This window comes from Scophthalmus maximus, chromosome 7 (assembly GCF_022379125.1).
Source record: "Scophthalmus maximus strain ysfricsl-2021 chromosome 7, ASM2237912v1, whole genome shotgun sequence".
NCBI classification, from domain to species: Eukaryota; Metazoa; Chordata; class Actinopteri; order Pleuronectiformes; family Scophthalmidae; genus Scophthalmus; species Scophthalmus maximus.
The window spans coordinates 18,890,961-18,915,788 of record NC_061521.1 but is presented as its reverse complement, the minus strand read 5'-3'; the positions used below and the strand labels follow the sequence as shown (position 1 = coordinate 18,915,788).

The 24,828-nt window shown below is 46.2% G+C and overlaps 1 protein-coding gene across 3 annotated transcripts in view; it reads left to right on the top strand.

Annotated features, from left to right (window-relative positions):
- Window positions 1–1,275: 1,275 nt before the first annotated feature.
- The window catches only part of LOC118314958 (excitatory amino acid transporter 2), a 31,524-nt gene continuing 7,971 nt past the window's right edge, over window positions 1,276–24,828 (top strand). Inside the window, exons 1-5 of one of the 3 annotated variants that reach the window (XM_047333157.1) lie at window positions 1,276–1,489; window positions 21,061–21,200; window positions 22,831–22,983; window positions 23,330–23,580; window positions 23,938–24,085. In XM_047333157.1, the coding sequence (XP_047189113.1) occupies window positions 21,071–21,200; window positions 22,831–22,983; window positions 23,330–23,580; window positions 23,938–24,085 (682 nt within the window). In that variant the 5' untranslated portion in view covers window positions 1,276–1,489; window positions 21,061–21,070. Of the gene's footprint in view, window positions 1,490–18,328; window positions 18,468–21,060; window positions 21,201–22,830; window positions 22,984–23,329; window positions 23,581–23,937; window positions 24,086–24,828 lie in introns of those variants that run through there. The other 2 variants (XM_035641773.2, XM_047333158.1) reach the window with 2 other exon arrangements.

The following is a 24,828-nucleotide window of genomic DNA, read 5'->3' as shown; positions in this document are numbered from 1 at the left end:
AAAGTCGTTTTTTGGACAAAATGTGTCGGCTACATGAATGTGATGTAATGCACTGGCTGAATAACACTGTACTCTCTCATGTGGCTTCCATACGAGCATTCCTCTTTCCAGTGTTGATGGTTGCGAGGCGAAAATCCTTTGGTCTGATTCAACAATGCGAAAGTTCGAATTTAGCAACTTGCAAGGTGGAATATCATCTGGAGCAGTTTGGGGAATTTTCCTTTTCCATCACTCCCCCCATGATCTCATCTGCAGCCTAATGTGCTCTAAAACACATTCAGAGCACCGACCCGGACAAAATCGCTTGAACAAATTTCAGTTTTACTCTCTTGATGAGTTTTATCCTCTCAGAACTCTTTCTCTTTCTTAAATGATCAGCCCAAATAAGGTTACTTCTGGTTAAAAAGAAAACAAACTGGGGTTGAATAAAACAGTCTTGTATTACGTTGTTGCGTTGTGGGGAATTGCAATGCAATTTTTTTCACAATTCATAAAAGAAAAAATTTAAAATAATAGTTAGTTACGGCCCTGACACTGAATAACAACGACTTGTTTCCACCACAGACAAGTTGCTGTTATCTTCTGTAAGTGTTTCCCTCTTCACTCCTCTGATTATCTTCTTCTTGTCCTCGTCTTTTTTGCTCATCATCATCCTTGACTCCATGCACAATACTCTGCCATACTTTCTCACGCTGCGTCAACTCAGTGCCATGCCATCACCCACACTGTCCTGAGGTGTCAAACAGGTTCCCGAGCACCTCTCCTCCGGTCTCAGTTCACATCCACCGTGCAGCCCGTTTTTGCGGTGCACCCATTAGGTTTCATGAGGATTGACAAGGGTTCAAATGTGAACCTCAGCACCAAATGTGCTGTAGGAGATATTCTACACCTCCCAGTCGTGGAAATCAAACACTGCTCCCAGTCTCTATGAGCCACGAAGGTTTTTAAAACCTCCCATATTGTCCAATAAGAGGGATGAGGCTGAGAGCATTCACACCACATCCTCTGCATGTTAATACATGATTCAACACACTCGGGCTGTGGGGTTGGGGTTGGGTTTTGTTTTGGCACTTCATTTCCTCATAAACAGGTTTTGGGACCACTTGTGTGAGAATCTGTGCGTGAGGGAGAGAGAGGGGAGGGGGGGTGAGAGGAAGAGAAGAGAAAGAGAGAGGGAGACGGCTTTACGGTATAGGCTGCGTCTTCAACCAACGGGAGTTGGCATTCCCATGCAGTACAGACAAAGAGGGGGGCCACGGGCGGGGGAGGGTGGGGGAGTAAAACGCCGAGGAGCGAGGTGAGGCAGAGCTCATTCAGTGGGATTGTTGAGCTGCGGAGCTCCTCGGATTTTTCCAGCTGAACATCCCTCCGTGTGGTGGTCTGTGAAAACGCTGCGCGCCCCGTGGCCCACCGACCCAGAAGCGGATGCGACAAGAGCCTGCGAGGGGACCAGACCAACAACTTTTTTTCACCGTGGTAATCGACAAAGGTAAAGATGCAGTTTGTTCCCCCCCCCCCCCCCACCTGTTCTCCCCCCTCTGCACAATCTAGCTGGAGGTGAGGAGCAGGAGGGCGACTCGTCTCCTCGGTGACTCGCATCGGAATTGGGTTGTTCGTCGCCACAAGTTACGCGTTAATTGAAACCTCCGCGTTAATTGAGAAATGACCTCAGGTGGGACACGTCTGTCGGGGAATAAAACATAGAATAAGCTGAGCGGCTGTTGTCAAACCTCCCATTTGGACAACAGAAACGCGCCAATGTTTATTTCGTGCGCATTCCATATTCATATTCCATATGGATTGTCATCGATTAAGATGAGGGTTTGAGAGCTGCAGTGAAAAGTCCCGGAGCGCCTTCCGTCAACAATATAGATGCACATTAACATCACAAGGCTGATCAGACGGGAGTTGCTTTTACTCTCCATCTTTCTTCGGGTTCTCACAAATTACGCACTCGTGCGTTCATCGAATGAAAGTCGAATTGCTTTGCTGCAAATATAAAATCCAAACTAACATTTATAGATATGCATATTTATTTTATTTTTTGGCCCTATCAATCGCATCCTAGGGAACAAACAGTCAAAACCGTGCATGCCAGTGCAGACTCGGTGAACAGTTGTAGATCTTGATTGTCTCTCTCCTCCTGTGTGTTTGAATTGTGCGTAAAGCAGCTTCATCTGAACCCAACGCCGGACTCGGTCTCGGTCCGCGGCCAGTTGCGCGCATCATTCCATCTTCTCAGCCAGGTGACGTGTTTGTGTGTTTCTGCACAGAAAAGAAAGTAGCTCACACAGTGCAGCACTTTAGGTGGCGATCTTACAGTCAACAAGTTGTTGCTCGAGTTTACTTTAGTTTAGGACTGCTGCGACAGATTCACCATTAAATCATCCAGATTGGAAGACGGGGATGGGTTTTGGAAATGGTCAAACCGATTTAAGGTGGGGTTTTTTATTTTCTTCTACAAACTAGTTCATCTTCCCTTGTCGTTCTTTCCCCGTGTCCGTGTGTTTTCATCACGGGAGCACTTCATATGTTTTGCGCGGACCGGGGACACGGCTCCTGTTGGGAAAACTGGAATGCTCATTATTGCCTTACCATCGCCACCCACCTCTTGAGCCAATCGCGTTGCAGCCCCTTTCCCAGCTCCTTCATAACGCACACACACGCACGCACGCACAGTTTTCCGATTGCACCATCAGTGTCACCATGGAAACCAACTGTCTTGGCACCATCAGTTGATCGCCTTCAGTAGTACTCTTGGCTATGGTCAAATTTCAAATGTGTGTTTGTACAGTATGTTGTTGCAGGCAGTGGTGCTTCTCCATCTCCATGGGAACAGATAAGAGTATGTTTATTTTTGATATTTCTGCGGACATGTTGCCTTCCATGTCGGTTGTGTATTGTGTGGAAGGGGATGTGATGTGAAGAGGCCTCAGCCCTTCGGCGTTATTGTCGGCAGAGTCTGTGAAGGAAAGTGTCCATGCATCTAATGCGTTTTGTCCTTTTCCCACAGGCTGCTCATTACTGTACTGTGGCATTTATTCTGCCTGATGTGGGAATGAAGGATGAGTCGTTTGATAGAAGAAGAAAAAAACATATTTCTGTCATTTTCAGTCTTTTTTTTTTAATGAGGATGTTTAAGCGGCCATCACAAACAATTCTCACCAGCGGGAATTCCCATCCAACATCACTGGGAGTGTTGGGGCCACTTCATGCACATGATTTGCATTTGTTTACAGAGAAGAGCATCATTAGCGTTCGGCAATTCATGCAGCGACTTTTATCTGGGCGTGTTCCATTAATATTTTTTTACCTGCATTTGTCAGGAAATGATAGAAAACAAATTGTTTTCCTGGATGTTTAATGATTTCTCAAATGTCTTTCTGGCTTACATCTACTATTCTTCTCAACATATTAATGTTGTTGTTCAGCTCAAAAACGTAAACATATTTAATCTGTCTGAGTGTTAATGTAAGTAAATGAAATATTTGATGGGATTCTGCCCGGATTACTTGAAATTTCCTCACAGATAATGCAAGCTTTCACATCCATGTCCCTCATTAAGGAAGCTCCTCTCCAATATCGTTGGTGAAGCAAAATCAAGTTCCAATTCATTGTGACGTCAGTATTCAGATGTGTTTGTCACAGTTACCACTGATGGTGATAAAGAACTGCTTAAAGATGTAACGTAACTGTCGGAGGTAATCAAGTCTGACGTTGAATTATGAAAGCACCAGCCTTTCCTTCACACACACACACACACGCACACACACGCACACATGCACAAACACACACACACACACACGCACGCACACATGCACACACACGCACACATGCACAAACACACACACACACACACACACACACACATACACATGCCCAGAAAAGACCCCGCAGGCATCGCCGATCTCAGACTGGAAGTCCAATGAGTCAAAAATCATATTTCTCAGAATCTGTGGTGTTAACCATCTGTGAAGATGTAACCTTAATTAGGGTAATTGCTCAGGGTACTCGGGGGCAGGGTAGATGTTTACATGGACGTGTGTGTGTTTGTGAGTGTGTCTTTGTTCTGTTCAACTGTGAGGTGCACACACACACACACACACACACACACACACACACACACACACACACACACACACACACACACACACAAACGCACACAGGGGGAGGGTAGTTGTGTCAATATGCAAGCCAGGAGTAAATAATAAGGCGAGGGAAAGGGGAAGTTACACCATACTGGTCCAAAAAAATCAATTCTTTGTTGACTGTGAAAATGAAATTTCACCAATCGATCTCGGTAAGCTCTATGGATCGCCCGTCGTAGTGGTCTGCTGTGCTTGATAATTGTTGAAATCCGCTGGATGGATTTGTGTGAGATACTGGTCGTGCGATGGCTGGTGATGGGAGGCCAGAGGCGGAGTGATGATCAAAAGAAAATTGCATTTGCAATGCGGAGCAAGCTGAAAGATTACTGTGATTGAATCTCATAGGATGTTCATATGTGACGGAGAGAATGTGCTGATATGTTTTAAATGGCAAGAATTGGTTGTATACTGTAATACCTGCAGATACAGTGGGGGCCCCTCTATTATCCCTGTCGCCTTCTGATGTCGTGCACCGCCCCACGATGTTATGCGGTGGAGAAACAAATGAAGCCCAAGAACAATGTGGAAAACACTTCAGCCTCTGCCAGATGAACGGAGATCTTCCACTGCCAGAGAAGTGTTAGAGAGAGCGGGGGAGTAACTCTGAATATGTGGGAGTGACAGAAAGTGAGAAAAGACGAGGAGGACAGACAGTAAAATGTAGAGCTCTCTCTGTTGTTTCCGAGGAGATAACGGCCAAAGGATGAAGTGAGCGAGCGAGCGAGCGAGGGGAGGAGGTGGGGTTGTGTCTCCTCCTGGACGTTCCTCCGCGAGGCCTGCCCATGCGCGAGGAAGTGAGAAGTGGGAAGCATATGTTACCTGTCTGTCGCCGGCCAAGTGAGACCCCCACCGCTCGCTGCTGCCTGCAAAAAGGAGAGAGAGAGAGAGAGAGGGATAAAGTGTGAGAGCGCAGGAATAAAAGGAGGTGGAGAACAAGCTGAGGAAAGAAAAAGGAGGAGAAAAGGGCCGTCGGAGCGTGGGGAAAAGAGCGAAGACGGGATATAGGTGAAATACAACAGGAGGGAGACATCTAGCATGATGTTTGTGCGTTCACGTGCACGTTAGTGTGCGTGCGTGCGTCCATTCATGGAGCTTCTCTGTGGTCTTGCTGGCAGTTTGTGGCTTCTAGTGCTTGAGTAATCCTCATGGGAACACGCCGAAGCTGCCAAAGTGCCATCCAGTTCCTCTTTTCACTCTTTACCGCCCTCATGCTCGTCCGTCTCTGTCTCTTCTTTTCTCGCTCTCTCAATACTCTTTCTCTTTTTCGTCTCTCACGGCCGCTCCAATCACCCAATCTCGTTTTTTGCACTTGATTCCCCCCCCCCCCCCCCCCCCCCGTGCCCGTCTTCACCAGCTCTTGAATCGTGATTCATCTCCTCCTCCTCATCGCCGCCGTGTTCCGGGTGTGAATCTTCCCACTATGAGGGATTCATGCTCACTTTTTTGTTTTTGTTTTGTGCCCCTGTAGCCCTGCCTATAGAATCAGTGGTTCAGTTCTCAGAGAGCTGAACAGAGTGGGGCCTTTCCCATGGGGTTGACCAAACAAAGAGCCCGGCTCCCTTCACTTCTGTGTGACTGCACAGGAACAGAAACAGAGGCATTCACCCAACGAGTCTGCTGCTGGGCGGCAAAACGATAGATCTCTGCCGACCTCGGTCGAGGCATTTCTTCAGCGATCATTAACCTGCCGGAATATAGTCTCTTTATTTCACAGGACGGGAGGGAACATAACCTCCATGAGTGGAGACCACGTGTGTTTATCATTGAATGAACACTTTTCTGCTATTAATCTATATGGATTTGCTTCTCTTTTTTTTTTTAAATAACATTCTCTAGATGGAATTATATTTGGCCTGAGGATTATCCCGTATGCTGTCGTGCCATGATGACAGCTGTCATGGGATGGAAATATAGTGAACACAGATGTACATTTAGTTGAGTTATGTTAACTTATAACACAACATATAATAAAAAAAGCATTGCATATAAGAATAAAAGTATACAAAATAGCATTATATTACACATAAGTTAAAAAAAACTAAATTTACATGACACTAAAGGTTTACAAATCACATGACACATACATCTAAATATTAAAATACAGAAAATACCTTTAATTTGAAAGAAATAATTATGCAAAAACAGAACAAGAATAAGGTTTCCAAATTTGAATTCTATCATATTCGTGCTAAGCAAGCAGTCAAATTGATTTACATTAATTCTGATGAAGATGATGATGACATTTTATCGTTATTATTTCAACTATCTTGTTGTGTATCACGTGTAAAAGTGAAGTCGGACATTTTACAAATGGATGTGTAGCCTGTGCATTTGGGAAGTTTTGAGTTTGGTCCCATCTGGTAGAGACAGGTCAAAGGTCATGGTAAGGGTAGCTGACCTGCCAGGTCCTTCTCCGAATTGTCGAATTTTAAAAACACTTCTGAGAAATGTCTTTTCAGTATGACTCAGATGCGGTAGGTTCTCACAGTTACCGTTAGACATTCACACACAAGCTTGGGGCCCCCGGGGGGGGACTGAGTCAACGTTTACTGGTACAGTGACGGCCTCATCCCACCCACCCCGCCACCATCGCCAATGTCCTCCGGAAACCCCGAACCACCCACATCCCACTGGCACCTGCTACGTCGGAATCCAGGTCAGCAGGGGGAGTCACGAAATTGCTCCAGGAGCGATTGGTAAAGGAAAAGATGGGGGTTGGACAGGGGGGGTCTCGTTTTTGTTCTGTTTCGTTCCTCTTGGCACCAAAGACCATGCCACTGAGAGACAATCTGCCCATTGTGCGGCAACAAAAGAATCATAATTGAAGCACATTGAGTGATTTGCTCAAAACAAATTGAAGACTCCATCTGAAGGATCGTCACCAGATTCAGTCTGACAGACATTACATTGGTTGCAAGGTGGAGGTGCTTTGGTTTATATGCCATTGTATCCATTATGCCTCGAGACACACCGGGAGAGAAGTTCAACCGCGGACTTATCCGCTCGCACAACTTGGTTGTGACTGGCGGGTGAGGCCTGGGGAAGAGACTGACGCGACTGGTCGGTCCGTGGACCCACCAGGTGACAGTCAACACGCCCACCGATGCGGCGGCCCTCGGGGATCTGTCCCGGTGTTCCTGCTGCTCAGTCCGGCTTTGATGATATTGCAATACGAAACAATAAAGCTTTCTAATAGCTTATCTTCACTTAAACTCTATAAATCTGTTCAATAGAGCTGTCGCTGTTTGACTGCAACATCATCTCTTTAAAGAATCACGAGAAGATTCAAAATATGTGTGAGAGAAATGCGTCAAGGAGAATAGTTTTTGTTTAATTCTGTTTGTAGAAATGACGACTGAATTTATGTCCTGCAGGAGATGCTCTCGCTGCTTGTCTCCTCAGCCCCTTTTCCTTTCTAGAGCAAAGCTTTTATGACAGTTTCATAATGAGGATAATGGGGCGGGGGGATCAGTGAAAGGGGAATAAAGAGGATGAATTGGAAAAAAAGAAGGATTTGATAATGCCTAGGGGCTCCATATGGTGACAAGGATGAGGCCAGATATTATTTTTGAGCCATCAGCTGAACTCTAAGGTGACTGCCAGCGCGCACACACACACACACACACACGATCCCCTATAAATAAATAAAAAGAGTTAAAATTCAAATGAATCCATTGTCATTACCCACTTCACTCACTGCCCCTCCCCATCTCACCCACCTTCCTCCTCCTTGGCCCCCTTCTTTTTTTTTTTTACTAGTCCACAAATCCTCAATTAAGTGCGTAATGGGCCCCCGAGGCAGGTCTGTGTGCGTCTTTGTTCAGCTTTTCAGGGGATCGGTCGGCATTAATGTTCCCCTTGAGTATGTAAATAGCCCGAGCTGTGGGAGCACCGAGCCGAGTTGCCACTCGTCCGCTTAATCTCGGAGGAGCCTCCATCACTTTCGGACATTTTCGGGAGCCAGAGCGGGACACGCATGAGAACTTCAGCAGAACAAACACAATGCCCACACTCGGAGGACGGAGCATCAGCACCCAGGTCCACCTCCTACTTCTACCGGAATAAACCCCCCTCTCTCTCCCTCTCTCTCTCTCTCCCCCTCAGGACCATTCACCCTCACCCCGCCGCCCCCCCCCTCACCCCTCCTACCCCACACATGCCCCGACCAATCCCCCTGCTGCATGTGCGCTGCTCCCCACTGCTCGGCCTATCCCCGTCCGGAGCAGCCCAGCTTGACGAACCCCACAGTCGGAGTTTTGTTTACCTCAACCCACTTGTCCAGCGGAACACACAACAATCCCCTTCATTGCCTGTTTGTCTGCCCCCGTTTCAGAACTGAAAGAGGAGGGGGGGGTTACAAAAACAAAAAACGGAGGAAACAATTAACTTGCCCCCCCCCCCTCCCTCCCGATGAACCCCGTGCTAGCGGTTTCCCAGCTCTAGATTCTGTGAACTAACTTGGAGGCCCGTAAAGTGGCCCATTATTCTGGAAGGGGTGGCGTGTTCCAAGAGCGGCCTGCCTCAATGGATGATTAACACAGAGAGGGTTTTGTTCGAGGTTTTTGGCTCACCACATTATGCACTGGTTAATTAGGAGCTGCATTTATCTATCCATCTATCTATCCATCCATCTCTCTATCTATCTTGACATCATTCTGGACATTCACCTTGGAAGTGTCTGACGAAGTCTACAGGTGCTTGTTGACTACATGAGATTGTCTTTAATAGTTTCCTTGTAGCGAGGCAAGGTTATGAATGGACCTTTTGCATCGAGAAAAAAACACAACAATCGTAAATAAGACGAGAGATGAGATTAAACTTCATTGTGCAAATAATAAAAGTATACAAAAATAAGTGAGCATAGAGATGTCTAGTGTAATTAAAAGCATCAAGTGTAAGAAGTAAACGCAAGCAGACCAGTGCCTGAAAAGAAAAACAAGTAAAATGAATTTCAAAAAAGTAAAAGAATGAAATAAAAAAATTAAACTAAAATATAAGAAGTGGCAGCGACATTGACTAAGGAGAAGAAGTAATATCGCACACGATATTAATGTAAGTGTTATGGTGTAAATATAATAATGGAAGTGATTTGATAAAGAGATAATTTTGCACATGGTCATGGTGTTACTGTTTTTCAGTGTCTGATGTTTCGGTTGTCCGTCCTGCAGAAGTGGGAGGAGTTATATAGTTGGATGGCTGAATATTGTCGAGGTTCACTGTCGAGTGATATGAATCGAGATTTATGTAGTACATTTGTATACACTGTGCGGACTCCCGCTTGCACAGATCCACCCTGACATCAATGGGAATCCTCTCTCCTCTCATAACAGGAGGATCACGGTCGACGGGGATTTCAGGGGAATTTGCGTTGTGTTGCCTTGGATCTGGACCGCAGGGGGTTTACGGTCGTCTGAGCATGGCCACGATGAGATCACACTGTGGAAGTGTGTCGAAAAACACTTTTTCTGCCCAGACCTTCTGATGCGACCTGCGACTACAAGGCAGCCTGTCGGAATCTGGCAGCGGCAGAGCGAGCGCGTGTTCTCTTTAAACTCTCGGTGGCATTCCAGTGCTGCGTGTGACTGAAGAAATATTGACATAGCTTGGCAAAAGTATGCGGCGAATAACGACACGGAAAGAAAAACAACGACCTGAGCAGCGGCATGGGGTCCCTCCTGCGGCCGTTCACGGGTAACGGCAGTCGGCAATAGGCGGCGGTTCGCTCGTATTATCTCAGGATCTTTCTTAGGGATCTTTGAGGAAAAACACAGGGTGTGGATCTGAAGGAAGAGAGTCAGTGCAGTGGTCCTGAAAGGAAAGCAGGCGCGCGGGGCTTAGGGCTGTCAGATCAGGCTTGATCTTACAGCACACACTCCAATTTTGCTTTTCCAAAAGGGTTAAAGGAGTCATTGTTTAAACACAAGCCATATGTTTCCCTCAGATTATATATCCACTTCTTATTCACAATTCAAAAGGTTTTGTTGGTCTGTGTCAGTGTCCTGTGAGCTCCGGTGCCGAGAAACAAGACAAAATATCTGCCTCTGCTGAAAATGTGTCGCCCATCATCACACTAGCGTGTGTGTGTGTGTGTGTGTGTGTTTGTTTGCTTGTGTAACAAAAAGGGGCGAAAAAAAACCGGAGTGATGAAGGGACGAGAGCACACACACACACGCACGCACGCACGCACGCACGCACGCACGCACGCACGCACGCACACACACACACACACACACACACCATGAGGCAGAGAGAGTGAGACGCTGACAGCTCTGTCACACTTCCCTGCCTTCCCGATGCGCTTCCCTGTTTTGTTCTGGTCATCCTTGATGTGGTGTGTTTTCCGCGGTGCAGATACGGAGTGACAAGGACTTTTTTTTAATGATCATACCTCTTGAATATGATATGCCACAGGCCATGTCTACATATGTACCAGCTTATGTTTACAGTAATGAGCATATAGCATGGCATGCAGTCGGTAAATACCATATGGCACATTTCCAGGAAAGCACAGTTGTGCTTATTATTCAAGCAGGTCATTATGAAATAAGTTGAAATCTATATCTATGAATTTGCGTCGGCTGTGTGGAGAGCAGTCAGTACAGTTTGGCACTGTAAGTGAAAGAATGCAGCTACTATAGTTTCACCACTTATGCCTGAGGATGGTCAGCATGATACTCACATAGCACTTTTTTTTTCACATCTCTAAAGATGCATTGAAAATTGTAAAAGGTGTCTTCGATCAATCTATTTCGGAACCTTTGTCGAGATTATCTTATCTCTACACGGAAAACTCTTTCTAAACCACTTCAGATGGACAAGATATAACATCCTATTTACATATTTAATGAGTTGTGTGCAGATGTGCAGGAATGCCCTTTCTGGCGACACTGCGGGGTGGTGTGAGGAGAGCAGGGCACGGCTCAGTCTCCGCAGACCCCAGTGTTTAATTAGTGAGAGAACATCCATCCTCCTTAGTCCTGTTATTGGCAAATCCTGAGTGAGACTGTAACCCCCCCCCCCCCCCCCCCCCCCCCCCCCCCCCCCCCTCCTCCTCATCCCGCCGCAGATATACCACAGGACTGGACCCCTACACATTATTTTGAGCACAGACAAACAGTGCAGTATTTTTGTGTGTGTTTTGGAGGTGGGGTGGAGGGGCGGAGGGGCGTTGCACAGTGAGAGCATGTCTACATATATCTAAGTTTGAGTGTGGCAGGTGAGTCTAGCGATGTATGAAACGCGATTTGTGCGGCAATCGCAGGGCCAGCTGCCCCAACACAGATGTCAGCGCTTCATGTGGCCACAGAAGATAAAAGCTGGTAACACAGACGCTCGTCACATCGCTGGGGGGAAGACCTCCGTCTCATTCCCCACTTCGATTGATCACTTCAGTCTGACCCTCGTCCAACCCGTTCTCTCCACCTTCGCTCCTGTGTTTTGCCATTTTATTCCTTTGTCTCCATCCCTATACCTTCATCAGCCAAACCCTTTTCTCCTTCACCCCTCCCCCACACATTGCTGCGCGTCTATTTCCTTTTCGCCCCTCCCACCCTCCCCTCTGTCTACTATACATCTCTGTCTCTGACATCCCCTCCTCGGCAATGTAGCGGGTGTGCCATAACGGTGGTTGCAGTAGGGGGTGGGGTGGTCCTGCCTTACTGGCTGATTTAATGAGGCCCCGTGGGGATCGGGCCGAAGCCATCAAAAGCCGCGTGCTGCTGTACAGGCCTGCTCTGTCAAACACATGCGCCTTTGCTAATGATTCTACTGTAGCACTGCTTCATGCGCAGCTGACGACGTGAACGCAGGAGCGGGCTATAGGAGAAGCGGGATGAGGGATGAGCGAGAGGTGTGTGGCACCTCATCCGACGGAGGCGGCTGCGGGGAGGTGCGGCGGGAATAAATCTCACATGACTATGGATGATCTTCTTTGCTCCGCTGACCTTTCATCCGAGCAGCTTTGGGCAAACGATGGGGGTTGGGCACGTTCGGACAGTTTTGTGACTAATACATCTTTTAATATTGTGTGCGATGGATATTTTGCCTGAACCAACCTCATGTCTCGCAGATTGTTGGTCCGGGCGCCTCTGCAGGAATGCTTTGGATTGGGCAGCTTCGTGATTGTGTGGAACGACCACCCTGTCCCCGGCACTGGGATAAAATGTGTCAGAATAACAATCCTGACAAGACTTTAGGATACCTAGACCTGTTATCTGCCCCCTCCTGTTTGATATAACACTGAAATGCCTCTATTGTCTTCATGGAAGGCTTTTGGTTCGGCTGTCCTGAATGTAAGACCAAGAACCTTCTCCGTACAGTTATGTGCTGTACTAAACTCATATTCTTGTAGGGACAATTGAGGCTCATTGAGTTCATTCTCTTATTCACCACCGGTCTTCACCGGGGACGGGGGACACTGGGTGGGCAGTAACAAAGTCCCTTCAGTGTCAATTTCTCGTACAATCATGTATTAACATATACTCTGTTTAAATTGTGTTTCTGGTATGTGGGAAAGACTGTTTACGGGAAGTTAGAATTAGCTGAGCCCGGTGTGGAAATGCAGATAAGGGAAGTGGGGTTTATGAGGAGTTAATGAACAGCTGGTTTATATGGGGTAGTAAGACATTTTGGCCATGATAGAAGGATTTAGAAAGATAAAAAGGGCCAAACGCTCTTGTTGACCCCGGCCGCCCCTGGCCTTGCTATTTAAGATGTCTTTTCTGTGTGATCTGGGTCGGACCTCTGAACCATCCCATGGTGAACGAGCTCTGAACCTGCTGAACAGACTCTGTTGTACTCTTGACCTTTGCTCCCGTTAAATATGACTTGTAGACAAACTTGTTTTATTGGAATGATTTATTTGTCCGTTTCTCGAGGAAACTAAGATTTCCACCACAGCAGCTTTGCAGGACCCAACTGAAGAAGAAAAAAAAAACAGCCTCACCGTTAAAACAGCGGGAGTTGCACAGGACGGCACGCGGCACGTGAATTACCTGCGAGTTTTTCCGGGGGGTATTTCACGTGGAGTGCAACAGAAAGAGAGCAAAGATGAGACCCGAAGGTGCACAGGGAAAAATGTGGGGATGAGCATGCCATTATATTTGAGTTCCCAGCTGTAGCTGGTGAGCTGTGGTTTGATTACACGCCATCAAACTTGGTTTCCCTGTCGGTATTAACCAGATGGATGGGAATCACCATACTCATTTCTATGACAACCACTCCCCGGCATAATGGGCAGTTATTGCATAATTACAGTGGGACTGGTCACATCGGAGACGACTACAACACTGGCCTCGGGATTCCCAGAGGCTCCCTCTAATGACCGTCTCATTATTGACACAAAGAGTCGAGGGAAACAAAGGGAAACCTTAGAGGATGCTGAGGGACAGGCACGTATGGTTCAGTCATGCGTTGCCCGGATTGCCGTTGCACCCCGATTGTAAAACAGAATGGTAAAAATTGAAAAATGTGATGAAAGCAGGAACCGGGGGGGAGAACGCATGGAGCGTTTCGCAATGCTCCGGTGGCGACCGATGATACTTTACTGTTTCTGTAAACAAGAAACAGATATACATTTACCTGACATAACGTTACAGTCACAAAAACATTACAGTCCCTTCAATATGCATTTGTTCTGGACCTCAATGCCATATTTAACTGTCGGATTGATTGATTATTGCATGCAAAGTGTGCGGCAGTCTAATCTTGTCATATCATAGAAGCCTGACCTCTGGTTTGATGGCATCAGTGTGTTTTTTTTACTGTTCAGGACATGTTTGGTGTCAGAGACAATGTTGGTGGCCACAACCCATCATGACGTCACCTGTTGGTTTGTCAACTGACGTTTTGAAGCCTTGAGTTTACACATTTTTATGCAACCGAATGGTAGAACTGGGGGTGGGTCTGACTGAGAGCTCGTCCACTGCGCGGACCACCTGTCAATTGGTGATTACCTCGCTCCAATGTATACGATGCTTTATCGTCCATTTTAATCTAAATGAGACCACAAATGACAAAATGAACATCATGCTGTATTGAAGAAGACTTGAAACTAGAGATTAAGACGGTAAACTCCTCAGGAAAACGCTTACTGACGTTACAAATCAAGTGAGAAGTAGAGTCATTTTTATTTATTATTGTGAGTCGTCCTCTGCTGGGGATTCCAGAGAATACAGGCTTCAGGCACTTTCGCATTGGCTTCATTTTTAGATGCGTCAGTCTATGGGCCAAACACTTATATACCATATGATGTTGCAATACTCTTGGGTAGTCACGATCAAAGAATTAAAAAATAAAAAAAGAATTTCTTTACTCGCCCCAAAAAGACGACAGACTGAGCATCCTATTGCAGACAAATCCAGTGTGATTTTTCCAAGAGAAAAGACGATGTACTGTATCATTACATCCCAATATTTTCACATATTGTCATAGAAAATCACACAATTTGCTGCCAGATGTCAACATATGCATGTCTGTGAATTCCTGTGAAAACTTTATCTCCCGACTGATACTTGCATGTTCCCTGCTACGCTCAGGGTCATTTGTGGTAACTGCGGCCCCTTAGTCTTTACAATTGAAATTTAATGGCGTTCAAAGAATCTCTATCTATGTGCATAAATAAATCCGCCTTCAACATTTCCAATGACATGCTCTAATAACTGTTAATATTTGCTCTGTTTTGCTCCGTCAAGGCGACAGTCTGTTCAACACTAAGACTAAGTCAAACGTGACAAACTTACTCATTTGATGTTTTGAAATTGGACCTTAAACTGACATATTGTGTGACAGGTTTATGTCCATTTAGTCCGGAACTGGTGAGTAGGCAGCATGGAATGAACTTGGGTGAATATCAGCAAAAAAAAATCTGTTCATTGTGCATTCCCTTTGGCTCTCGGCCAGTCTTTGATCGGACTGTGTTCTCCCTCCAGGCTTCGCTTGGAAGCAGTTCAAGATTGCTTTTCAAGTGGACCACCGAGTGACTCCGCACACCTACATTTGTTCGGGGTCACTCTCTTAAATCAACCAAATGTAGAAAACAAAGACTGTGCTCTTTTGAACAGATACAATCTGCTTTAGCTGGGGCCAAGTGTGTTTGTGTGCTTTGGATGAGTGCAGTGAACAGCTGAGATGCATGAATATATGCAGACAGCGGACGGACACACACACACACACACACACACACACAAATTTACAAATGATTCTTCTGCCGGTCAGAGGCAGATATCGAAACACAGATTATTTTAATATTAATCTAGATGAATTTTCTTTTTGGCAGCTGTTGGAGTAAAGGCGACAGTGTTGTGTTGATCAGGTTCTGGTGTTTTAGCGTTGAGGCTGTGACGAATTTTGAGACGACGTTCACCTTCTTCCTCCATTTCAAGGAGATACCGTTTCTTGCTAGGGTCTTCTTCTCCTCTTTTGATTGCGCCAATAAAGAACAGTAGGTTCCACTGCTGATGGAGTAAACCAGATTTGCATGACGGTCCACACATCTCGCTGATCTATCACTGAAGGCATTCATCCCAACAACTATCTAGGGATACATAAATGAGAGGCGCAGAGAGACAATGCTCCCCTTTATACGAATGCTGGAATTTATCTTCCACTTCCTATGCACAGCACAACCTGAAGTGTTTGCTAAGAGCTTCATTTGTGGGGGGGGGGGCTTTTTCACAGCCATTATGTGTGAGCCCATTTCTTCCCACTGCATGGCAAGTGGTTGTGAGGCCCAGGGGGGGCCAGATATATCCGGAGTTTCTGGCCCCGCTCCAGTTGTCTTTACCTCACAGTATATTGTGATGCACCAGTCATGAGAACGGGCATCGGGCCCCCTGAGAAACCAGTGGGAAACTGGTGTTCTCATTTACATCTCCCTCTGTGCAAACGCATGGATACCAATTTATTGAATTAGACAAGTGCAACCACACAACCGGTCTCCAATGCAAACTTGTCAATTAAAATGTAAGCTGTGCCTCGTAGAGTGGCATTGATTTGCAAAATTGTGAGTAGCTCATTGACAATGCAGATGCCAAAAAAAAGGGTTTGAATACTTCATAACTCATCGAATTTTCTTTGGTGAGGTAAATGTATTAGTTTGTCGATCCATTCAAGCTTCATCCCATCTTATTATGGTGTGTGTGTGTGTGTGTGTGTGTGTGTGTGTGTGTGTGTGTGTGTGTGTGTGTGTGTGTGTGTGTGTGTGTGTGTGTGTGTGTGTGTGTGTGTGTGTGTGTGTGTGTGTGTGTGTGTGTGTGTGTGTGTGTGTGTGTGTGTGTGCAGGCTGTGTGTTTGTGTGTGTGGCTTTGAGCTTCCTCTTCCCCCTTCATCCCCTTCTCTCTTAGCCACCAAGTGTTGCTAGGACAACCCCTCGTGGTCCTTGCTGCATCGCGGCGGCCCTCAATGCCAGCACTCAGGGAGCCTCCTCACACTGGGAAGGCAGCATAAAATCGGGATAATCGCTGTCGATTATGGGACACAATGGGTGCCGCTTCTGAGAGATTCATTCATCCTGGAAAAAAGAGACTGCGGAGGGGGGGGGGAAGGGGCGCCTCGGTCCCTCCGCTGCTCTCCCACGGTGGGCACAGGCATGACATCAGTGGCCTAAAAGAACTGGCATTCTGGACATGCCCACTGCCCTCCCTCTCTCGCCTATACCCATATACCCCCATCTCATTCAAGCCCCCTCCTTTCTTTTCTCACCCCTGCCAGTTTGGATGCGGCGCTTGGCCGGGCGAGTTGGGGCCACTGCCACTGTTTGCGTGTGAAACAAAGCCCCTCAGAAGGAAGAGAGAGGAAGCAGAGAGCTTCACATGGTACCAGCCAAGAGCAGGGATGGCTGCCTCGGCCTTCCCCTCGCAGGCCCCTCTTTTGGCTGGTACTGGTGTGACCCCAGTACCCCCTTCTCCCCTAGTGTCCCTCTCGCTCCCCCCGTAACCTCTTCTTCTCTGTCTTGGTCCCTCGCTCTCGTCCCAAAAAAATGCTCCCTTTTCCCCGGGAGAGGGCCCTTTGAATGAGTATGACATGTCAAGGGATTTAGGATGAGTGATTTCACATGACACAACCTTCGCCGACGGAGACGGCATTCCTCTGGCTTTTGTTGTGCAGCCGGTCGTTTGTCTGAAGAGGAAATAGCCTTCCAACACATTTCCCTAATTAGAATAATGTGATACTGCTCAATACGATGTAAAGTCCCATGCTGCTGGGAGACTAGAGGGAAATCAGTGTGACACCATCCTTCACATGAATCACGTTGGTCATTTGTGCTTTTGGACTTCAGAGCCTTTGGAGTTGTATAGGTAATGGGGATGTGTCGGAGAGTGTGTGACTCGATTCATTTAACCGGTACCTAAAAGACGTACATTTTGTCTCCGTCTTCCCCTTGATTTTTAAATGATTATTTATTGAACTCGCCATGGTGGCACATCACATACTCTATGTCTATTGTGTCTTCGAATCGAATGGTATTAACGAGGGGTCTTATGTGACCACATACCCATTTGCAGGGAGCTTTACACAGTGGCTCTAGTGTGATATGATAATATGATGCAGCAACTACAGACAACATTAACCTCTCTCTGCTGTCCATCTGTGGCGACCTCAAAGCCCCACAATGACAACATTATGGATATTAAATCTTCCATCCCTCATTCCTTTGTCGTTTATTCCCTTCTCAGCCAAAGGGCTACTCTCCTCTGCTATCCCTCGATGCTGGAGGATTCCGCGAGTGTGATCTCTGGGGGGATTACAGGGTCCAGGGGAACGGAGGATCCCTGATGGATTTGACTCTTAAGCTCCGATATTGACTCCTCCCTCTGCTTTTTTCTTTTTAGGTATTTATTTTCTCCTAGGTGTGCGTGTGTGTGTGTGTGCGTGTGTCTTGGTGTGTAGCTGGCTGTGTGTGGCGTTGATAGTGCTGGAGTCAGGGCGGTGGGGGCTGAGAGAGGTTGGGGTGTCGGGGGGTGTTTGCAGACATCGGGATGGGGCAATTCAGGCTGCTGCGGCTGCGAATGGGTCTGCCGTCTGGGTTGTGTTGACTCGCTCCCCTCCGTGGACGCTTCGGACGGGCCGGTGGACGGACGGCTGAGAGCCTCTAGCTGTCAGCAGAGCTCGGTGTTTCCAGCCACCGGCTGTACCTGGGAACTTTTACTCGCTGACATCTGGCAACAACTCTTTTTTTTTTTTGCCGGGGGGGGGGGGGGGGGGGGGGGAGGATGGAGCAGTTTTGATCCTGCGCACAGTTTCACTCTTCAAATACCAAAGGCTGAAGATTTGATCCTAGTCAATGTATATAGCACTTAACTCAACTCCACCAGAAATGAAGTAAGTACTCTGCCTCCCATTTATAGCTCCAGGCATAATATACTTTTACTTCTATTTGTCGTCATTCACTTTAGTCACTTAATGGTTGAGTACACACACACATCCAATGTCAAGCTAAAAGTTGTTATGCATCAGCAGACAATGGGGGAACTTCTCTGGCGTACAAGACAACAGCAAATTGTACATTTCGGATCATTTGAACATCTTTCAGTTTGGATTGTGTGTCACCTAGTTGGACATCAGGTGTAGTTTTATTAAGACCTGCCTGCACGGATTCTTCATGGCTTCACGGTGCTGTAATGAAATTAATCTGACTAACCCTTTTGGATTAAGTGGATTAGGAAATGATCTCATTAGAAACCGAGGAGTGTGTGTGTGTGTGTGTGTGTGTGTGTGTGTGTGTCAGGACTTTTGAATTCTTAAGTTCTACTGGACTTTTTTCGTCAAAATCAATCACAGTCACAGAAAGTCACACAGTTAATGAGAGGCTATTAACGTCGCAGTGAAGGCTTTTGTATTCACAGCTTCCATAAGAATCAGCTCAAATCCATTTAAGTATGAGGCTGAAAAAAAATGTAATATCTCAGAATTATTCTTTCTCGAGTCGAGAGGATCAATACTGAGCTAATGCCGTGTTAATGAAAGTAAGTAAATGAGAGTAAAATTATTCTATAACATAAAAGAAACAAGGAATAACATCTCTCTGTTGCAGTGTAATGTTCTGCTATATATTTTCATTATCATCTCTCATTGGGATCGCACAAGCCCACTCCCTCATCTGTCTCTGACTCGGTGAAAGGAGTGCTAATGAGAGGAGCATGACAGAATAATATCCGACCTCTGTGACGTCCAACATCTGCTTCCTCTCGCTTTCTTCGTGCTAAAAATAGCGAAAGGGAGAGAAAAAATTCAATTAGCGGCAGTCATCCCTCTCGTGGAATGGGATCTCATGGTAATCTTTTCTGCCTTTTATTTCTGGGCCTTTTTTTACTAATTCATCCAGCTTCTGTCCGAAGCATGAAATGACGCAGCGGTAGAGTGTGATGGTGGCGACTGTTTGCCGGCTGTTTGCATGTATTTTCTCCATTTCACACCTCACTTTGAAATTAACAAGACGAGATGGGACGCGTCCATCTGCGCGCCTGGAAGCTGCCCAGGTGGTCGTCCTATGCGGCCAAGCTCACAATAATGCAGCAGCACACAAAGCCGGGGGAGGTGTGTCTTAGTGTGTGATTCCTTGTTGTCTGTGTGCTCATGTGGAATTATCAGCGACTACTTGCCCAACAACAATAACGTCATAAAGAGCCTTTGGTTCGCAAGGAAGTCCTCCGAGCCTATTGATTTGAGCTTCCTCTCTTTCCTTTGATCAAGTTTTAGCTTTCCCCCCCAAAAAAAGAAAAAGAAACCCGACAGCCCACATGATTAATATCGATCAGGTGTTCTGACTTCTTCGTGGACTACGGGGGGGAGGGGATGAGGACAAAAAAAAATTGACTCCACCATTGAGGCTTCTGTTTTGGAGTTTTAGGCCGTGAACCCCAGGGGTGAGTTGAGAGGTCAGAGTCACATTATTTCTTTCTTTGCTTCGCTTTGAAAATCCGTCACGGCGGCCTGCTGTGGAGATGAATAGCAACATTGGGATATTTCTATTTCCTCGCAGACAAAATATACGTCAAAACGAGTCAGGCAATTTGATCGATTGTTCCGGCGCCTCTCGAGGGGACAATGAATATAAAGCTGTTTCTCCCTTTCTGTTTCACTCCTGCGATTGTGCTCGAGGTTTTGTGTGATTTCTAAATGAACTCTGTTGCCGTCATCGCTGAGACAGAGGATGTATAAGAGAGTATATACGTACTAACAGACGATACGTTTGCTCCTCCTCTCTGTTATTCGTGCAACGTCTGTTCTGTCAATTTGGAATTTTCTTGTTTTGTTTTTTAGTCTATCCATCTGTTTCTCCTTTTCATTACTGTCTTAAATTATGAATACCCAAAGACATTCACTGGGGGATTAGTTGTCAGTGTCTGTCAGTGCTTCATGCAGTAATTCATTAATAACATTACATAAATACTGCTTGATTTTGCAAAATACCGCTCTGTTCTGTGGATGCAAATGCAATGTGCAATACGGCACCTCTCTGTAGAATGCTGCTTCAGAATAGAGTTAATCTGCAAAGTTGTTTTTATTATTAATCCTATTTCTTCATGCACAGTAAACCTGTCCAGGAAGTTGTTTACAAGTAAATTATTCCAAAATCCCAGAAAATAAATGCAGTTTTATCATTTTACAGAGCAACAAAGTGTCTGAGGTGTTGCTCTTCAGGCTTGTTGTTATCTTAGATCTGTTGTATCTTACGATAACCATGAATGGTTTTGGGCTGACAGCTTGAAAACACGTTTTTCATCATGCACTGCTTTTTTTAACTATGGTTGTCAAACACTATGCACATGCGGAATATCTGATTTCTGTTATATGTTGCTCTATTTTGTGACCACAGGCAACAGAGCGCGACCACGTGATGTACGCTGATTAAGAGAGTGTTCACCTCGATTGCTGTGCATTTGCTGAGTATTTTTCTTGTCGTCTGTCGCAGTGCCAACAGTATGCCTAAACAAGTGGAGGTGAGGATGCACGAGAGTCACCTGGAGCCCATCGAGGCCAGGCCTCAGTCCAAATGTGCCAAAATCTGCTCCTCGATGTGCAAGAACCTTCTGCTCACACTCACCGTTCTCGGTAAGTCGCCCCGTCACTGTTTAAAACTTTTCATTCTTTCATTCTAATTTTCCCAGGGCGTGCCGAAGGTGCGCACCACCACTGAGACCGGCGTTGTGTTAAATCTGAGCTCCATTATGCAGCTCGCTCGTGAAATGAGGTGGAGATGCCATCTGTGCTCGCTCAGTGTACCAGGCAGTGAGATGACTGGGTGTGCTGACCTTCCCCAGCTCTGTGCCACCTGTTGCCGTCCTTCAGCTCTGCGGCACTGGACAGCCAAACTGCGGAGCATGACAAGTCTCGTGATTATAGCCAGGGGCCTCGCTGCGCCGCGGGGGGAGGTTTAATGAAAAGAAGAGGAAAGGGCATGAAAGTAATGATGCAATTTGTGGTAATAGGCCTTAAATCAGAATAGTGTTCACAACCAACACATATCATTTAGACTCTGTTGTGTCTGACACCTATGTGGTCCCTTCCCAATCTGACCATTTTATATGGCTAAGCTATGAGCCAAGAATACAGATGTGTGTGTGTGCGTGTGTGTGTGTGTGTGTGTGTGTGTGTGTGTGTGTGTATGTTTCCTTTAGCCATGTGTGTGCCTCCCTATCTGCATCCTGCTTTCATGTGTGTTGGTGTGCACGCATGCGTACATCTCTCCCCACTTGGCCGGACTCTAGCAAAGCAAGTGAGCCAGCATGATCATTGATCATCTGTCACTTGGCAGATAAGAGGCTGAATGGGAACTTGCAAGTGGGCCACAGGGAAGGCACAGGAAATCAAGTGCCATCCAAAACCATTGAGTGTGCGGAATCCACAGGACGCTGCGAGACTGGAGGTCAAATTGAATCCCAGAGCACAGCTCACAGCTTTTGATTCCAGTGTGTGTGTGTTGTCAAACAACATCTTTGGGATGTATGATCTTTGGCAGTGGTGTGGTAGCAGAGGAAGTGCAGCCCAGGGAGGTGGGGAGGGAGTGTTGTGTGGCCTGATACAGACAGAGGCCAAGTACCGGGGAACTAGTGGGCCGCGCTGCATGGAGGTCAGAGGACACAGAGGTCATCTTTACATCTGGGCAGAAGTGCAGTGGAGGAGGCATACAGTAAGTCAAGGGTCAACAGTGGCTTTGTGAGAGAGGGGCTGAACTTTCAAAATGTTCAGGCTTCTAGAGTAAATGGGGTAGGCCTAGAAAAACCAATTAGATAGCTGAAATATCCCAGTGAGGCACAAGGTGAACCGGAGATTGGGGTGAACTACCTCTCCCCGTGTGTGCTAGTATTAGTCTCTTTTCACTTTCATTGGTGAATATAGAATCCTCAAAAAAAACCTCTTAGCCCCAATGCTGCAAAGAGATCTGATCTTAATCCTCCACGAGATCTACTCTCCCCGAGCAGGTTTCCATTTTATCTCCTCGACCGTCCCTCCCTGACAGCTGACAGCCTCTTGTACAGCTCATAACAACTCAATTGATACGGCTGGGGACTGTATTATTTAAGTCAGTGTTAAGGCGAAATTGTATATATACTTATATATATATATATATATATATATATATATAATATAATAGCAGAGATGGATATATAATATCCGTCTCTGCTTTTCTCTGACTTCTCAATGTGACTTCATTCACTCACTCACCCTCTCCGCTCTTCAGGTGTGATCTTGGGTGCTGTATCAGGATGCTTGCTCCGTGTCGCCTCCCCAATACACCCGGACATCGTCATGGTGATCTCTTTTCCTGGAGATATCCTGATGAGGATGCTGAAGATGCTGATCCTGCCACTCATCATCTCCAGTTTAATCACAGGTGCGGTGTGACCAGCCACGTATGGCATTAGAATTTCAACTTGATATTGTGCGTGAGCAGCTCCTTTATTTATTGAGTTTAATTGCGAGGGCAAATGAACTCTAAATGCTGTAAAACTGTTAGAAACATGATGAAGAAGACCTGTTGTAATTGTAATCCTGATTGTGAAATCATAATTGACAGTATTTCATTTCGTTCATCGTGCACATGATCCAACCCTGTGATGCAATCTCCTAATGGTCTTTGCGTTCAGCCCCACGTGCTCTGCAGTATTAAGTCAACGTTTCCATTCAATAGGACCAAGTAATGACCAGGTAAACAATGATGTTGCTTGTTTGGGCCGCAGGTCTCGCCGGTCTGGACGCCAAATCCAGCGGTCGCCTGGGCACCAGAGCTATGGTCTACTACATGAGCACCACTATTATTGCCGCTATCCTGGGAGTCATCCTGGTGTTAGTCATCCACCCTGGCAACCCCAAACTGAAGGAGAACCTGGGCGAGGGCGAGAAAAATGACGACGTGTCCAGCTTGGATGCCTTCTTTGATCTGGTCAGGAACCTGTTCCCAGAGAACCTGGTACAGGCGTGTTTCCAGCAGGTAATGGTTGGAAAATACAAATGATACGCATCTATACATAGAGCAAAGTTTAGCATCACTTAGCATAGAATATCATGTGCGGCAAAACGTACAGTTCGCCTGCATGTCTAGAAATTTGAGGGCTTGTACAAGGGGTTGTCATTGGACTGTCTTTATTGCTTTGCAGAGGATTTATCAATATACATTCCAAATACACATTAGAAAAAGAATTTCCTCGTGATACGCCCACTCTGGTGCCTGTGGAGAAACTCATTTCAAACTCGGGGATTGTCAGTGGAGTTGTGATTTAGGATCGTAATGGGCCCCAGTGTCTGTCAATAACCTCAGCACTGAAATATTTTCCCTTTGTGACCTCAGATCCAGACGGTCACAAAGAAGACGGAGGTGGCCGTGGTGGAGCAGTTCAATGCCACCACCATGGAGGGGCTGTTGGCCAACATCACCAAGGAGCCTCAGATCATCGTCAAAAAGTCCCTGCAGTACAAAAGTGGCATGAATGTTCTGGGTGTGTGACATTTCCCCCCCCCCCCCCCCCAAAAAAAAACTGTAATAAACAAACTATATGATTATTGCCATTAAAACCGAGACCAGCAGTCTACAGCCACGCTAGCCCCTGTGTAAAGATGTACAGCATGCAAACATTTTTCACAACGACAACCCTAACATGCTTAAGCTATGCGGGCACACATGTTAAGCATGTCCACCATCTTTGTCAAGTGTCTTAGCACGCCACCGTTGGCTAATTGGTGCTAAGTACAGCTGTGGCTAACAGGAAATGTCATCAGATTTTCATTTAATGTATTTAACTCGATAATACGTTAAGGAACCATGAAAGTCATTACAGTTCATTATGATTGTCTGTATGGAATGTCATAGCAATCCATTGGATATTTGTTTGGCGACTTTCAGGTCAGGGGGGTCGCCAAAGGTCATCAGGGTTAATTCTCTGGGTGCCAGGAATATCTGTAGCAAATTTAATAGAGATTCATCTGCTAATATTTGCTGAGATATTTTGGTTGTGGACCGGTGCGGTGGCCCCATATTATTTTTCAGTAGTACATCTACACAATTTGACAGAAGCAAACACCTGAATCAAACCTGACGGTTTTGGGCTGTAGATGTAAAAACGCCTCACATCCTGGTGAGAGTTCTGTCATGGCTTAGTGATGTCAGCACACACTCACACACACACACACACACACACAGACTGGTGTTCAAATTTAAGGATACATTTATGATTTTCTGTCA